We start from the raw sequence: 17,338 nt of genomic DNA on the forward strand, positions 1-17,338 counted from the left end.
TTTGTGTGTGTGCTGTATTTCTGTGTTTTGATAGAAGTCACAAAAAAGAGAAAAGGTTAAAAGCAACCCTTCCCTCCCCTCCTTCTTCAAATTGTTGCCCCTTTCCATTCCCCTGGACTCAGGACCACGCAGTCTAACACACTCTCCCACTGTTTGCGGGTCTCTGGGTCCATAAGGATACCATTCCGGTCCCTTCCTCAAATGGTGAAACGACAGATACCCCACACCTAAGCTGAGGTCAGACCACCTGGGCTTCCATCTGGAGAGCCTCTTCTGGGCTGAGATCCGCCCTCCACTTCCCACCCCCAGAGTGGCAGCCTGTCTGCTGCTGAATGAATTCAGGAGAACGTGTGCTCAGGCTGGCTTGTTCGCCCGACACAGGAGACCCCGGGCCCTGGCTTCCCAGCTATGGATGTCTGGCGTCCCCTGCTGCTACACCTTAGTCAGAACTTGAAGTCCTTCGTCCCCAGTGTGGGATGAGGGAAAGGAGGAAGAGGTGGAGGCTGTGTGGCTCCTTGCGCAGAGCCAGGGAGGCACAGCAAGGCGGCCCAGATGGCTTTGTGCCTCCTGCAGCAGCCCCCAGCCCGGGGAACCCCCAGGCCCTGATTTTTCTGGGAGCTGCCACCCACTTCTCATCAAAGGTGGAAAGAAAAGGGGTTGGCTGAGTAAATCTGTGTCCCTCCAGCCTCCACCCTTTGAGGAGCGATTAGAGAAAGTGGTGGAGAAGCAGGGGGCATCCTACCTGCCCACTCACCGGCAAGGTCCCTCTGCCTGGGGCTCCGGGCACTGTGCCCAGGCCCAGGCCCAGGCCCAGCCACTGCCTCCCCCTTGCTCCCCTGCTCTTTCCCAAAACTCCCCACCTGCCTCTGGTCAGAGCTGAAGCCATACAGATTCAGTGTTTTGCCCCCTTGGCCCCAGGAGTAAAACACTTCTCCTTTTCTCACTTCCTTTCCTGCCTTGTGAGGTGGCAGGGCAGTTCCCTGGCCTCCGTGCCCTGCCTCCAGGGCCAAGGGCCATTTCTAGACAAGGTGTCTTCTGCCACGGCCCCGTCCCTAGCCTTCCTGATCTGCAGGGTCTGGCCTTGCATTGGCAGCTGTGATACAAAGGGAATTTGCCCCACTTTTCCCAGTCTGGTGCTGTCCTCAGTCCATCGTCAGCCAGGTCAAGCGCTTCCTCTGGGGCTGGCTGGCTGCAGGCTCCTGCCTCCCCCAGCACCTCCCTGGGGCCCCGGGGTCAGGGCCCTGACACCTGTGTTTGGGGGCCACCTGCCTTCCATCCTGCCAGGCGCTTTGCCCACCCTGCCTCAACCTGGGCCCTGGGCCTGCCAGCTGCGCCCCCCCACCCCCCACCGCCAACCCAAGACTCCCCAAACTGACTCTTAAGTGTTTCCTGCCCAGAGGAGAGGGGTCAGACCACAAAGGGCCCAGTGTCCTCCCCATTCTCCTCTTGCCCCATCTCCGCCACCAGACTAGCTTTCCAAGGTGAACTCCACAGGCCAGCCTATGTCCCTCCATCCATGGCCATACCCCCAGCCATTTTGTACCATTATATAAATATATATATATAAATATAAATATATAAATACAATATGTGAAGACATCTTCTTGTTTTTATTTTGAAACAATTTTTAGGCTTGTTCCGGGGGTCTCTGTGCTGCCTGTACTGTATTGACCTGTTTTATAGGTGCCTTTTTATTAAAAAGAGAAAATTAAAAATCCAACCTCTTGCCTTCTTTGCTTCCGTGTCTGGCTACTCCCCAAACCCAGCTTACTGTTGGATGCTGGGAGGAAAAAGGGGGACCCTGGGGCTTTCCCAGTGTTCCATGGTGAGGAGAGAGTCTCTCCCTCCTCCCCTGGGTCACAGGTCTGATTTCCAACATGGGGCCCCCCCAAGGGGGCTTGGTTGGCTGCCCTGGAGTGGGACTGGGCCTCCCCCAGATGCCCCCTCAGCAAGGGCAGGGGTCCCCGACATCCCACCCTAGCCAGAGCAGGGGCTGCGGAGGAGGGCGGGAAAGCCCTCCCCGCAGAAGGCGGGCAGGCAGGCACGGAGCGGTTTCCTCTGGTTCCATCTGAGTAGTATCCTCTCAGGGGCAGGGCTCAGCTTCCTGGGGCTTGGGGACTTCCCTGCTTCTCACCCTGCCTGGCCCGAGGGGATGCCTTGTGGCTCTTGCGAGGCCCAGAGAGGTGGCAAACTCTGGGTCTGGCCCGCAGGTAGGGGGCTGGATGAGATGACCCCAGAGGCCCTTTTCAGTCTGTCATTCTTCTCCGGGGGTCTGCATTTCTGTTCCGACCCTCCGTGAAGTGCTCCCTCTGTGTGATTGGGACCCCTCTGCTGCCCCAGTTTCTCCTGGTTGTCTGGCCTGTGGAGAGCGGGGGCAGGAAGGAGCAGTCTGCCTCCTTCCTTCTCAGTGGCCAGACCTACCAGGGCTCCAGACCTGACTGCCCTTGGCCCATACTGGGGCCTCTCCACCCTGGGCAGAGAAGACAGCTGGCTTTGGTCTCTACTTGTCCCTCCTTGAGGCTGAGGAAGGAGAATCTTTTCTTTCAACGGCTTTTCTCTGCTGGCTTGGCCTCCGTTCTTCCCTAGGATGCCGGCTGATGTCTGAGGGTGCCTGGAGTCTGCCCTGAGTCTGCAGACCTCCCCGGCCCGGTGACATGGGGCTGGCCCGGGGCCACTTGGGTCAGAGCCGGGAGCAGCTTCCTGGATTGGGTCAGTCGGCGTTTCCTGCTCGGTCCAGATGCAGGGCTGGTGGCCGGGCAGGGTGTCTGCGTCTGTCAGGGTCCGAGATGGTTAAGGCCACATCCTTTCGCCAGCGGGCCTTCCCTCGGCCTCGCCCTCCATCTCTCCCCTGGTGCTCTGCCTCTAGCCTCTTTCGGCCGGAGGGCTGAGAGGAGAGGCGGGTCGTTGTGGAGACCCCTGGTCCCTACGATGGCGGAGTGCGTTCTGGGAGGCGACTGACCTTCCCAATCGGCAGGGCGGGAGCAAAAGTTGTTTCTTGAGCTTCCAACAGTTAAGATGAAAGAAGGGGAGACCGACGACGGGCACAGGCTTCCACCGCTCGGCCTCGCGACTGCTTCCGCTCCCAGGACGGCCTGGTGGCCTCGGGCGGAAGAGCGCGCAGGGACGTCCCGGAAGGAGGGCGTGGCTCTAGCTGCCCCGGATGAGGAGAGTGGGGGTCCCATATCCTAGGGTCCCAGCTCCTGCTGGAAGGGGTTCCGGCAACACCGCACCCGCACGGAAGGCAGGCCCGAGGGGGGCCAGGACCTAGAAGGTGGTGAGGGAGGTGGCGTTCTCGGACTCCGAGAGGCTGCTCTTGCGCCACGTGGGGAGCAACTGGCAAAGGGACGCGGGGCCGGCACAGCCCAGCTTGGTCAGAAGGCGCGACAGGTCGCTGCGGAACTTCACGCCCGCGAAAGTGTAGAGCATGGGATTGAGACAGCAGTGGGCCAGGCCCAGGAACTCGCTCATGGTGATGGCCACCGAGAGGTAGCCGTTGAGCTCACAGCTGTAGCCCACGGTCTTCAGCCTCGCCAGGGTGTCCAGGAAGATGACGATGTGGTAGGGTGACCAACAGAGAAAGAAGACGCTCGTCACCAGGATGGCCACCCTGACTGCCTTCTGCCTCTGAGGGCGCCGCTGGGCCTGGCACAGCCTGTGCACCACCCCGACGTAGCACCAGCCCATCACCAGCATGGGCAGCAGGAACCCTCCGACATGGTAGAGGAAGCGGGAGGTGAACCAGGCGTTGGTTTCAGCCCGGTTCTCCTGGGAGAAGGTACAGCGGGGCAGGGAGTCGTTGTGGTGGGGTTGGCTGACTTTGGCGAAGAGGATCTCCGGCAAGGCGAAGAAGCAGCCCGCTCCCCAGATGGTGGCACAGGTGATGTGGATGGAGAGGAGGCGGCGGTGGCGGTAAGCGTGGACGGCGTGGACGATGGCTAGGTAGCGGTCCACGGCGATGCAGGCCAGGAGCAGGCTGCTGCAGTAGAAGTTGATCTTGTGCAGGGCGATCACAGTCTTGCAGAGGACAGTGCCCAGGCGCCAGCCCACAGAGCCCTCTACCACGGCGAAAGGCAGGATGAAGACCAGTAGGAGGTCGGCCACCGCCAGGTGGAACAGGAAGGTTTCCGTGGAGCTGCGTGTGTGCCGGTGCCGCTCCAGAATCACCAGCACCAGGATGTTGCCCATCATACCCAGGAGGAAGATAAAGCCATAGGCCACCGGCATGAACACAGCCTTGAAGGAGGTCAGGAGGGGCCCCTCGACGGTGGAGCAGAGGTGATTTTCCACTGTGGGACTCTCAGTGCTGTCGCTGTAGTTGCCTAGTTCTCTGTACTGCAGGGGCGGGGAGACAGCAGGGCGGGAGTGAAGGACCCGTCTCTCTCCACCACGCAGGGACCCGGACTCCCCTGTGGATTTCTCCTGTTCCCCCCACACCACCCCCTAATGTTGCTTTTGTCCCTGTACTCCCAATATGTCCCACCGACCAATTCCCAATCTCCCCTTGTGTGTCCATGAACCAATCACTTTGCCTTTTCCAACTTCAGTTTTCCCCTGGGAAAGGGACTAATGCCCTGCAAGTCCTGACAAAGATGGAAGGAGATACATGGTGTATGTGGTGGGGAGACGCTTCCCTGAAGGGCACCTGTAAGTTACTTTGTGTTTATGTGTCCTCAAATATGGAAGGCTGTGGGCTCCCAGGCTGGAATCTGGGGAATGGACCTGGTTGGGGCAAGGAGCCATCTGGTCCAGTTCTGAACAGAGCAGTGGGCACTGGAGCCTAAGATCCTGCTGAGGGGGTAGCCACTGGGGTAGGCTCCTGGCTTCCTCTTGGGATGTCTCCCTATTCCTGAATGTCTTCATTATCCCCGAAATGGTAGTATTAGCCACCTGTTTTGTTTAATCTGCGCAACGAGCTCGGGTATGTGATATTCCTATCTTATCCATGTGTCTTGCTAACGGTCGGGTGAGAGGTTGGGTGTGTTTGAACCCATGCTGATCCACCTCCAGATCCCATTCTTTGACCCCTACGCAGTTTTGTCTGGGGTTCCCTCAGGGCTACTTTCCGTCACTGGTCATCTCTCTCCTCTGCTTCCCTTTGCCTCAGAAGCAAGTGAGGAAGGGGAGATGCCCACTTTGTCTCCGGAAGCTCCTCCTCCCAAGCCTCCCCCTCCTCCCTCCTCCTCCGCCCCGCCCCTGGCCACCAGTGCTCAGGTTGTTTACCCAGCTAACCGCAAAGGAAGACTGGTATCTGTTTTCATACCTTTCACTCACAGCTGTCCCTCTGCACCTGCTCCTCCTCACTTCCCAGCCCCATTCTCCCCCCTCCACCAGACCCCTCCCCATGGTTTCAAAACCAATTATAACCAACTTCTGTGGGTTGAAAAAGATACTTCTATAAATGATGAGCCCAGGGAAGGAGAGGATGGGAAAGAATACTCTGCACAGACCCTCTAGCTGGTCTCACGTTGCCCTTCTTCCAGGAGAGCAAAGGGCTTGCTTTCATTTGAAAACCATGGACTGGCAGAATGAGGTCTGCCTTCCCCTACAGGGGTCTTGAAATGTCTAGGAGATAGCCCCCTGACTTTTCAAAACTCATCTTCTCCTTTATTGCTTTAGGCACTGCGTCCTCCGTGTTCCTCATCCTGCTGGCTGCCTGCACCCAACACCCCAGTGCCCCCCTGTCTCCAGATCTTTGCTCCAACTCTGCCTTGTGCAGAGCACTCCTTTCTCGCCATGATTGCCTGGCGAATGCCTAGGCTTCCTTCAAGGTCCCGCTCAGTCCCACCTCCCTACCTCCCTCCTAGCTTGGGAGGAGATTCTCTTCTTACAGTCTGCGTCTCCTTGTTTTATTATGGCATTGGGCATTGCCATGTGAGTTTCCTCACTAGATGGCGAGCTCCTGAAGCTGGCCCTCTGTGTCCCCCTGGCAAGGCCATGTGTTTCACACATGACAGACATGCAACAGATGTGTGCTGAAAGGCTCTGAGGGCAGGTTCCCTGAGACAGCCAGGCGCCCTTCTGTTCTGACCCCTTAGGCAAGTCCGTCTCTGGGCCACCATGGAGACTCAGACACTCCTTTTCCCCTTCCTCGGTTCCTGCCTCCTCCCAATGCCCTTGAGAGCCTGGAGCCTGTCTTAGGTTCTCTTGCCACATTGGGAGCTATGTCCGATACTGTCATTGACTACAACCATTTGGCTCATGTTGGAATTCAGCAGGAGGCAAATGGGGAAATAGTGAGATGAGTAGTCTCCATGCAGAGCAAAGCAGTTCAGACCCAGGGTGAAGAAATGCGGGAACCTGGGGCTGTCTGTGGAGCTGGACTCTACCTGCCTTTGGGAGGGCTTAGGTACAGTCTGCCTTTCGGGCCCGGAAAGCCCTTTATGAGAGCCACTCAAGTCCTGACCCTCCAAACCATCCAGGCTGATTGGTTTATGCTCATTTAAAGTCAGGACAGTGGGCTGTGTTCCCAGGACCCCTGAAGCCCCATCTCCTGAGAACCCAGGTTTAGAAGACCGTTGAGAGGAAACTATCTTTCCCTTCTTACCAAGAGCTATTTGTTTGGCAAAGTGCTCAGGCAGGGAGGACATGGAAGGAACATGGGAGGAAACTGGTTTCAGGGGTGCTGGGAGTTGTTAGTACATCTCAGCAGGAGGTGTCAAACAGACATTTTGGGGGCTTGGGGGTGGAACATGTCAAAGCCACTTCCCATACCTAGGGCATCAGTCACCACCACCCCTTCCCAAACCCGGGAGGGAGGTAGTGAAGCAAGGTTGGCTCTGGTCTGGTGGGAAGTAGAGGGATCATGAATCCTATATGGTGTGGGGAGTGGGGCACAAAAGGGACCCCTCTAAGACGCCTACCCAGAGGGAGCTCGGTGTAGACAATCTGGCCAATTGCTTACTCATTTCTTGACATCAAAAGCCACAGGAGCACAAGGCCCTCATATACACACACACATGCTCTGACGGCATCCGGTTTAGACACAGCCACGTGCCCAGGTCAGGCCACGACAGCATGTGGCCTAGGCGGGTACCCAGCAGACAAAAGCATGCTTACAAGCCAGGGACTCATACCCCAAAGACGGCAACCCAACACGAGGAGAGGGATGTAGCTGAGCGCCGAGCCAGGAATCTAGGTGGAAAATTGCTGTGAGCGCTGGGGATAGGGCAGGAGAAGGAGCTAGCACATTCCAGGTCCCAGTATTGAGGAGGAGAGAGGATGAACGGGGGAGAGGTGGGGGGTACAGGGAGAGCAGTGCCGTAGGGCCCTGCACTGGCCAGGGAGAAAACCAGCGAACACTTGCTGACCAGATTCTGTTCGAACAGGTGGGACAGGGGCTGACAGGGGCATTCCTCGGGAGTCTGTCCTGGACTGCCTTCTCTCTGAGCCTCTCTTCAGAGCCCAGAGAGGCCCAAAAATGACCAGATGGAATTGGTAAGGAGCAACAGAGAGATCGAGACCCGCGTTTAAAAGTTCAACTGTCCTGGGGCGCCTGGGTGGCTTAGTGGGTTAAAGCCTCTGCCTTCAGCTTAGGTCATGGTCTCAGGGTCCTGGGATCGAGCCGGGCATCAGACTCTCTGCTTGGCGGGGAGCCTGCTTCCCTTCCTCTCTCTGCCTGCTTGTGGTCTGTCTGTCAAATAAATAAATAAAATCTTCAATTAAAAAAAAAAAAAAAGTTCAACCGTCCGGGGACAAGTTAGGGAAGACCTGGCTTACTGACAGTTGATGAGAAAAAGACCTGAGAATGTGTTGATTGCCAGCTTCAGATGAGTCACAGGGTGACGTGGCTCCCAGAAGGGGTACTGTCACCTTACCCGAGGTGAACAGAAACCTGGTGGGCAGCTGACACCACCCCGGTTTGTTTGGTCTGGACAAGGGTGACCAGTTTGCTGAGGGGTCTGGAAGTCCCTGCCCTGGAAGGAAGTGTTCAGGTCCCAGCACTCAGAGTCTAGGCAGAAGAAGAGCTGCCTTCTTTGAGGACTAGAAGAGCTGCCGTGGCCAAGAGGGCAGAATGGGCTTATCGTGGGAAGCTCTAGAGGGCAGACCAGGAGGAATGGGCAGAGGCTGGGGTCGGGGGTGTTCTGTCAAAGGAGAAAGAACCTTCTCCCAGGCAGAACTCTCCAACAGGGGTTTGGGCGGCGCCTGGGAGGACGAGGAATGTCTGAGCTCAGGAGCATGGGGAGGGATTCTTGCCCTGGACAGGAGACTGGGTCTTGCCTTCAAATGCCCCTCACACACCTCCAGCTGTCATGCTCTGCACAGGGCTGAGTGGGCTCTCAGCATGACCTTCGTTGAGCTCAGCACCTGCGTGGGAGCTTTGTTTCCCTAGCTCATCTGCCCTAGAGCCAGAGAATGCCCCAGACTGACCTTGCCGCTCAGTCCCCAGGAGAAGGGAGGGCTGCCGAGTGTGGGGCTCATCTAGGCAGAGCCCCACCACGGCAGGGGCCTCAGTCATTCTGGCCATGGGAGGCATCTGCACACACATGCGGTTGGTTGTTCTGGCCATAGGGAGCACATGGAGGCTCTATCTCCTTTTAGGCCCCTGTATGGATATCTCCAATCAAGAGTCAGGAGCTGTGCATGGGCCAACCGGGCAGCTCTCCTCCAGCCTTCAGTGACTTGAGGGGGGAGGGCATCTGGGGGATTGAGACTGGGGTCTGTGTCCTAACCCCACTCTTCCTTTTGAGGGTCCACACTCCCAAAAGACCATCCGAGACTCTGGCTTATCACTTGTCACATCACCCCCTTGCTCCCACTCCCCCTTCAGGAGCAAACTTGCCAGGCCCCTCTTTCCTCTCTGTCTATGGCCTGATTAGGAACATGGTACTGCTTCGATGTGGTTCTGGGGGAAGACTTTAAGCTATTCCTACCTTTGCACTGAGTCTTCAGTACAAAGGTTTAAGGGGGTCCTCTCCTGGTATCCCAAAGTCAGTTCACACTTTGGGGACAGTCACACAGTTTGAGGCGGACATGTATCTTAGGTGTGTAGAGCAAACCCTTGAAGCCATCTCCTGGGTCCGCAGCCCCTTGAAATATTTTGTCCTGTCCTTCCTGAAAGACTTGATTCTCAGCGCCTAATTCATGGCCACTTTTTATGACATCCCCCCAGAGGGATGGGACCTGTGTCCTTAAGAAAAGCAAGAATTCCTGAGGGACACTGTGGTCTGAATGCCTGAGCCCAGATTCACCTCAACACTGATCTCTCCCCAGGCTGGCCCTGGGTCTCTCCCTCATCCCTCACCCCTCAGACAACCCCCCACCCCCATGTTGGGGCCTCTTCCCCTGGGATTCCTCTGGGACTTTTGACCTATTTTGAGGGAGTGCTCCTTCCCTCTCCCAGGCATAGTCCAGAAAGAGCGTGGTTTTGGTTTCTCTTTCTTATACCTCTTGATTAAATGAGATGGTACATGTGGACAGGCTTTGTAGCCCATGATGCTCTGATCACAGTGAAATGGTTTTGGAGGATCATCACTGAGGAGTTAGGGGGAGGCAGGCCCTGGAACTGGACCAGATTGGCCCTCCTCTCTAGCAGCTTCCTCTCCTGGCTTGTGTATGGGGTAGGGCTGGAGGTGCAGTTTCTGCCCAACCCCCATAGGTACCCCAGTCCAGGCCCCCCTACTGTCAAGAGGAGGTCTGCACTCCGCGATCCAGTTTCCTGCAGACAGAGACTTCTCTTGGTCTGCCTAGATCTGTCTTCCTAGCAGAATGGGTCCCTGGTATGCCCACCCCAGGGACCTGGCTCCTTATTCCTTGTGCTCAGCCATCTAGATTTCTTGTTTGGGTCTTCCATTCAAGGGAATAACAGCTTATCTTTGAAAAATGGACATTTTAACTGGCTAGAGTTGATCTTAGAATTCAGGGGGTAGGAGGGAAGACAGGATGACCAACACTTGGCAATGGCCAAGGGCCCTCAGTTTTTAACCTAATGTTAGAGTATAGAACCCTGTCTTCTAGGACAGTGAACCAATACTTGGTTTGGACGAGGACAGGAAAGGGAATTGGAAGTAAAGAGCACAGAAGCGAGACTAACTTCAGAGAGAAACGACAGGCAAGGACTTCTGATACATCACAGGCCAATAAATACATATTGAGAAGCTACTATGGGCAAGACCGTTCTGCTGCTCTCTGCCATCCCGGGGCCTCTGTGCCATGAGACACTGTCAGGCGTTATAAAAACTGCCTGGAGCTGCAGTGAGGGGGTGGGGTGGGGTGGAGGGAGAGGGTCTGTGCTCCTGAGGGGAAGGAGCCCGGAGAGGGATCGTGTCCAGGGAGTAAGGGAGGGCAGGATGAGGCCCCGAGAGCTGGTGGAAGAACTCCAGAGCCTGGATCGTCCCAGGACTCCTGGGCTCCTGACTAGACTCTGATCAAGGGAGGTTGGGCGTGCTGGGATGCCTGGCCCAAGACCACTCAGGTGGGTTGTGACACTCAGCAAGTAGCCAGGTCTGTCTCCCTGGGCTGTCAGTTTTCTTTCTTATATGGGACATGCCCCATTGTCCCCTGCCCCTGCCACCACCTGTCCCTAGTAGGTCACGCAGTGGAGTGAGGCATGCAGTAAGGGGAAACTCTTGAGGTTTCTCAGAAGCCCAGACCGGGCAGGTCTGGGTTGGTTATGATGTTATCCAACTGGGTCATGGTTCGTGGTCAGCTCAAAGCTGTGGGCAAAGGAAAACACCCACTAACCTAATCAGGGGAGGCCAGGGCCAGGACAGGGAGCCAGGCTGGGAGGGAGGTGCCTTGTCAGGGTGGTGCAGTTTAAGTCTGGTCTAGGGTATTGCTCAGACTCAGTGATGACTCTCAGGGTCAACTTCATGGGCATGTGATCCTACACTTAGAAGAGTTCCATGCTTGGTTTAGTGCTCTGCTGTTGCTATCTTGAAATTCTTAATAATTTTTGAATGAGGGGCCCTGCATTTTCATTTTGCGTTGGGTCCCACAAGTGAGGCAGCAGGTCTGATTAGACTCATGGTTCTGGCTCTACTCTCATCTGGGGATTGGATCTGAGAGGCTGGACTTCTCCCCACTTTCCCCCCTTGTTCTACTTAAGAGTTCTAAGCTCTGGGATCTGGGCAGGTGAGAGGCAGACTTTTCCAAGCAAGTCTGGGAACATGGTGGGTAGAGTTCTAGTGGAGACTCTAGCCAGGGGAACTAGAGGGTGTTGTAGAATATCTCAGGGTATAGGAGAAAGGGTTTATGATCCAGCCCACAGCACAGCTCAGAGAAGTCCTTTCCTCTGAAGTGCCATTGGCCATGGGGGAAAAGGAGGAAGGGAGGAAAGAAGTTCCCAAAAGATCCTCATAAACAGCCCCCACCTGCCTGTACACCAGAGCCCCAGGGCCTCCGTTGAGCTGTTCCCTGTACATATCCTTTGAGAGCCCGGTCGACGGAACCACTCTGGTTCACAGGAGGGACTTGGGTGGGTGGCCGAGTGTGACATAGGGGACGGCGTTTTCTTAGCCCATCCAAGAATACCTCATCTCTAGAGATTCCAGTTTTTTTGAGGGGGCTTACAACATGCTCTTTAAAACATTTCTAGGATTAGCACAAGCGTTCTCCCACCAACTTGGCATCCCTTTGCCCCTGGACTCTGACCCATTGTGTGGTCAGAGGTCCTTGCTGACCACCTGGTCTTACACTTCCTTGGTTCAGCACATCATTATTATCTAAAGCTTCCAGTGAGTGGATTTTTTTTTTCTTCTGCGGATAGACTGTAAGCTATTTAAGGATGAGGACCAAATCCTCAACTTCTCCATCCAACACAAAATGTAGAACCCTAATGATAGGATCACAGGGCAGGAGATGAATAAATATACTGGCGCAATGCCAGGTTCCCGAGAGTAAGAAAACCTCCCAAGTACTTTCCCATCTGGGCCCTTATTCTACCCCCGAGAGATAAGGAGAGAATCTTTTGAACAATGGAGAGGCAAAGTGACTTGTTCCAGGTCACACAGCATGTCAGGGAGGACGCAGACACCAGAACCCATACTTCCAGTCCCCCGAAAGAATGTCTATTTCAAGCAATAGCTCTATGGATCAGCATCTTCCAGGGAATGGGAAAATACAGTCATAAATGGGGCCTGCCTCGATTCTGCCAACCCACAGCGGGAGGGGACTCCACAGCTAGCCCCACTTTCCCGGTCCCGGGCACAAAATATCTAGAATTCCAGGGAGGGCCTGGGCAACCAGCTGTCCTACTCACCACGTCCTCCAGGTTGTAGTTCATAAGGTCCATGTCCAGGGTTAGGGGGTAGTTCATGTTTGTAGCCGTATGTCAACCAGGCTGGTCACTGACTGATGCTGAGAGGCTCTCTGGTGCCTATAGAGAGGTGGCGGCCGTCAGCTGCAAATTTAAACAAATGAGCAGCGCACTGTCTCCTCAGGCTGCGTAGGACCCGCTGTCTGCCTCACAGCTCATCACTTTTTTTTCCACTGGGTCTTTTCTGTTGTGTGTGTATGTGTTTTTTTTTTTTTTTTTTTTTTTTAAAAAAGGGAAAATCCCCAGAACATCAGTGCTAGTCAAGCATTTCAGCCTCTTTCCTGGCAATGGTTGTCTCAATGGGGCTTGTGACTGTTATGAAGGCCGGCCCTGGCTTCTCGTCCCCATTCCTCCCCATAAGGGAGTTGTACCTTGTAATGAAAACCACCTCACCAGTCTGTGGGGCAACAAGGGGATCTCCACATAGAAAGGGAACAGAAGGACAGCCTTCCAGGATCTCTTCTCCAAGCCACCTTCAAATCTTCACCTTTCTTGCCACTTGGGAGACCGATCATCCGGTCCCCCCCCCCCCAAGACTGAAAGTCCCATATCCTGGGAAACCCCTCACTCCTAGGCTAATGGGGACACTTGGTCACCCTACTTGCTACCATCCTTTTGCCCAGGCAGGGGCAAAACCCCTTCCCTTTCCAGCTCAAGTTCAGGAGAGAAAGGTTAGAAATTTTCAAAGGGAACAACACTAAAACATTACTGGAAGTCAAAAATGAAATCACCCAAATTACCAGCAGAAAATGTAAGTAGTCATAGAGTCATCTTCTGACTCAAAAAGAATGATGTTCTAGCTGCATATGAACTTGGTTGGCACCTGATTATTAACCTCAGAGACTACCCAGCTGGAGTAGATTCTTACACAGGAGGACCCCGAGGTTAAGAATGCGAGAGGAAGAGCCTCGGGGCCCATAGCTGACCAGTGGCAGAGCTGGACCTTGAAGCCAGCTTTCCTGACCGCACGTTCAGTGTTTTCTCTACACCAGCTGCTGCTCCCACGGGCTCATGCAACCCTCTCCTTTCTCTCAACTCTGTTCTGTCTGAGGACCCCTTCCTTTAAGAAGCCCCTTTATAGGCACTGATCAGTATCCCGTCCATGTCTCCTCTTTGTGCCTTTTCTTCCAGGAGAGGACATTGCCTCCTTTGAGCCCCAATAATGTAAAAATAATGACAACAACTAGGGGCACTCACAAGGTACATGTGACTTCTTGGCTCTTGTCATCATCCCTTCCAGCCAAATTACCATTTGCTGGGATTCTCCCCTTTCGAATGTCTTCATCTTTTCCTCCATATTCATCCCCTGTCTTTCTTTCCTATACACCTTGCTTATAAGCACCACTGCACCCCAACAGATACAACTTCTTTGGGTTTCAACAATTTGAGGAGTTCTTGGCCTCTGTTTGTGCTGTTGGGGCCCATCTTTCCGCTCTTCATTCACTTACTGGCTTCAGCAATGGCTTTCAAGGGGGAAGAACCCCAGGACAAGGGGTAGGAGTTCTCTTCCATACTTCCAGCCCCGAAACGTTCAGGAGGAAGCTGCTCCGATGTTTCCTGTGTCCCATGCTTGCTAAGCCCTTCTTCCAGCCCCATGCCGAAACACCCCTGCCCCTCCAAACCACTGATATATTCAAATTCATTTTTGCTGCTCTAAGTACATGGATTAGGAAGGAATATAGGAGCACCTGGGGGCTCAGTTGGTTAAGCATTCAACTCTTGATTTCAGCTTAAGTAATGATCTCAGGGTTGTAAGATTGAGCCCTCTTCCACTGAACTCTGTGCTGGGCATGGATCATGCTTAAGATTCTCTCTCCCTCTGCCCATCCCTCCCCCAAGGAAGGAGTATAGTATACAGAATCACATAGGAATTAGAAGGGTATTTGGAAGATACACCAGTCCCTCCTCTTTCCCCCTCCTTTGCCCCCAACAAATGCAAGATTCTTGTCATTACATCCTTATCAGAGGGCCAGCTGGAATTGGACAAACATCACCAGGGGTAAGAAACTTGTTCCCTTCAAAAGATTGTGTTTAAGGCAGGATGATTTAATCATCCTCATGCTGAGTCAAAGCGTGTCTCCCTGTAACTCATCCCAGAGGTCCTGGCACTGCCTTCTCTCCGGATTGTCTAATAAACACCTTCTGAAGACAGACCACCTCCCCATTAGTCTTCTCCTCTTAGAGGGTGCCTAAGTCCTTCTAAGTCCTGGGTGCCTTCAGTCCTTCTTCAAAGGACGTGATTTCTGGGTCCCTTATCAGCCTCTGGGTGATTTCTGGTTAATGGTCCACATATTATCTGACTAGGACTTTCTATATCTTTCTATAAAGATAAGAATTTCCTTGTTCAAGACTCTGTACATACATAACTATAATTAAAATGGCCTTACCTGGGGCTCCTGGGTGGCTCAGTGGGTTAAGCCTCTGCCTTCGGCTCAGGTCATGATCTCGGGGTCCTGGGATTAAGCCCCACATTGGGCTCTCTGCTCAGTGGGCAGCCTGCTTCCCCCTCTCTCTGCCTGCCTCTCTGCCTACTTGTGATCTCGCTCTCTCTGTGTCAAATAAATTTAAAAAAAAATTTTTTTAATGGTCTTACCTGTGGGCTCCCACTCCCCTCAACAACATGCCTCAGAAACTTCCTTCTTGAAGGTTCGAAGGCATCATCTCAACCTACAAAGGGAACTTCTGCAGTCCTGGTTCAGTCAGCCCTGCTGTGCTGATGACTTAGATAAATGTGTCATTCTTCAGTCTGTCCCGGCCCTGATGGGAAATATTGGCGGGACAATGCAAAACACAGAGCTCTGCTTCTTGTCATTAGAGACCTACTGCTCTCAAAGGCCAGAGAAGACTTCATGGGAGAAGCAGGACATGAGCTGAACATTGATGTACCTGGAGGGGAAGGTGCATGGTTAGCATGGTTAGTGGGAGATACTGAGGATTGCATGAAAAAATACAGGGAAAGAATTACCCAAGGTTCAGGGTGTGATGATGGTAGTGATGGTGATGATGGTGTCGTAGCAGGAGGAGGCAGGACGAGATTGCAGTGTGCGCTGGAGAAGATGGGAATTGCTTGCCCTTCTCTCACAGCTGCCCATTTCCCTTGATGCATTGTGGGCCCAGAAGAGGAGTCTGGGAGGAGGCTCAGAACGACCTCTTCGTTGTGGCAGCAGGCTAAGGCAGGGAGATATCTATGAGCTTCTCAATGGCCGACCTGGGTTTTATGGAGCAGAGGAACCTGTGACTGTCTGGGTCCTTGAGTTCCTCATGCTTCTTGCACCGTGGACCCATTCAGACGTTCCTTCCCATCTCTCCAGATGCTGGCACATACTGTAGGTCCCCAGGGCCCACTTGTCCCAGCCACTGACCTTGATGGTTTGCCTTAAATGGATAAATACCGCCTGATCATGAATTCTGATGTCTTAGCAGGTTCAGAGAGTAACTGCCTCTGGTAGAAAAGATGATCCTGTGACTTTCAAACCCATAAAACCAGACCACCCCCCAACCCCAGCAGAGAGAGCAATCACTAGGCTATAATTCCTTGACCGTGAGGATGAGATAGCAGGAGTTCCACCTGTTTGTGATAATCACATGGTTTTGGGGGGTGGGGGGAAGAGCTTCCAGATGGTGCAGCCCAAATTTTATTTCAATGTGCCACTTGTTTATATTTCTACTGCGTGGTTTTCCAATCCCCACACCACAGGCAGCCTACCCATGGCTGAATTGTTTTCCAGGCTTCTCATCAAAATGACTGCTGGTGGTTCTGCCACGAGTGGGCTTGTGTCTGCCTTCGGGAGTAACTGCTTCCCATCAATTAGCTCAGGTGAATTTTCTCAGTAATTTTACTTCACAGTTCACGGATTAGATTAAATTTCTATTTATTCCAGAGACCAGATATAATCGCTTGTTTTGGAGTTCATTTCCCACATCCCACAGAAAAATTAAGCTGTTCTGCAGAATGTTGGGTGAAGGGAATGGATCGGGGTTTTCCCTCTGTTCTTCCACTAACCTGAGACACTGTCTTCCCATCTGGGCAGAGATCTTGTGTCTGCTTTCTCTGAGTTTTTCCCAACTGTTCAGAGCAGAGCTCTGTAGGTCCCCACCTAATGAGTGGGCCTGCGGGAGTGTTGGACATCTCTCTAGGCACCAAAGGAGAACAACAATGGCTTTCGGATAGTATTTACCGATGTACAAAGCTCTACAATTTTGGCATTTAATTTTACTTTGTATTTAACTTGATTTCACATTTAATCCTATTTGATCCTCAAAACACCTTGTGTGGGAGATATCAGTATCATCCCTGACTTTGTTTTGGGGCATGGGTGGGGGAATGAAGAAACAGGGGCTCAGTTCTTTGCTCAGGATTACAGGGAGAGTAATTGACAAGAGTGAGGGTCGGAAGGCAGGTCCCGTGGACAGCAAACCTGAGGCTCTCTCCACCCGACCACACCACCTTCTCTCCGGGATTGTTTTTGCAAAGGACCAGCACTTAATCTGGTTATCCGAGGGGAAAACTGCCTCCGCTCTTCATGGTCCACTCAGCGGTTTACCCACTATGTGCCATGAAGTGTGTGAAATCCACACACATTCTTTCCTTCCTTCCTCTGAAGTCTTGTAAGTGTTAGGTATTTTTATCACATTATCACACATGTGGAAACTGAGCTTCAGGTGGTAGTAGGAAGTAGTTGTGAGTGTTAACAGCTCACTCAGGCACGGGGACCCAGAAGCACAATACAAATCAACACAGGAAGTGGGGTGGTGAAGGTTCTCAGTGCGGGGAACTAGCACCCACGTACAGCTCCTCTCTCATTAGGTAATAGGTGGGAGACCTACAGGGAGAGAATGGGCTGCAGGTGCTTGGAGGCACATCAAGGTCAGCTCAAGGTTACAGGGGCCCTGAGTGCCCTTGGGAACAGGTTCCCAGGGGTGGGCTGTGTGGCCAGGGTGCTCAATCAGGTGTTTACATACTGAGTGGGAGCTGAACCTCCAGCAGAGGGGGAATGTGAAGATCAAGGGTGACAGGATTCGGGCTCCATCCTGGGAGCATGTTGTGTAACAGAGGAGGCTAGAACAGATACGTGTGTGCAATCT

The 17,338-nt window shown here is 53.6% G+C and overlaps 1 protein-coding gene across 1 annotated transcript; it reads right to left on the bottom strand.

Annotated features, from left to right (window-relative positions):
• Positions 1-1,591: 1,591 nt before the first annotated feature.
• On the bottom strand, positions 1,592-12,413 carry CXCR5 (C-X-C motif chemokine receptor 5). The gene is made up of 2 exons (XM_059415979.1): positions 12,197-12,413; positions 1,592-4,332 (listed from the first exon to the last, which is right to left on the bottom strand). Exons 1-2 carry the CDS (start codon positions 12,251-12,253, stop codon positions 3,265-3,267), a joined length of 1,125 nt encoding a protein of 374 aa, XP_059271962.1. The 5' UTR covers positions 12,254-12,413; the 3' UTR covers positions 1,592-3,264.
• Positions 12,414-17,338: the final 4,925 nt, after the last annotated feature.

Source organism: Mustela nigripes, chromosome 1 (genome assembly GCF_022355385.1).
Source record: "Mustela nigripes isolate SB6536 chromosome 1, MUSNIG.SB6536, whole genome shotgun sequence".
In the NCBI taxonomy this organism is placed as follows: domain Eukaryota; kingdom Metazoa; phylum Chordata; class Mammalia; order Carnivora; family Mustelidae; genus Mustela; species Mustela nigripes.

Excerpts from the sequence above, each read along its gene's own strand:
- CXCR5 (XM_059415979.1), bottom strand. The coding sequence starts at position 12,253 with ATGAACTACCCCCTAACCCTGGACATGGACCTTATGAACTACAACCTG. Across the intron at positions 4,333-12,196 it reads ACTACAACCTGGAGGACGTG|TACAGAGAACTAGGCAACTA; the intron begins GTGAGTAGGACA and ends CCGCCCCTGCAG.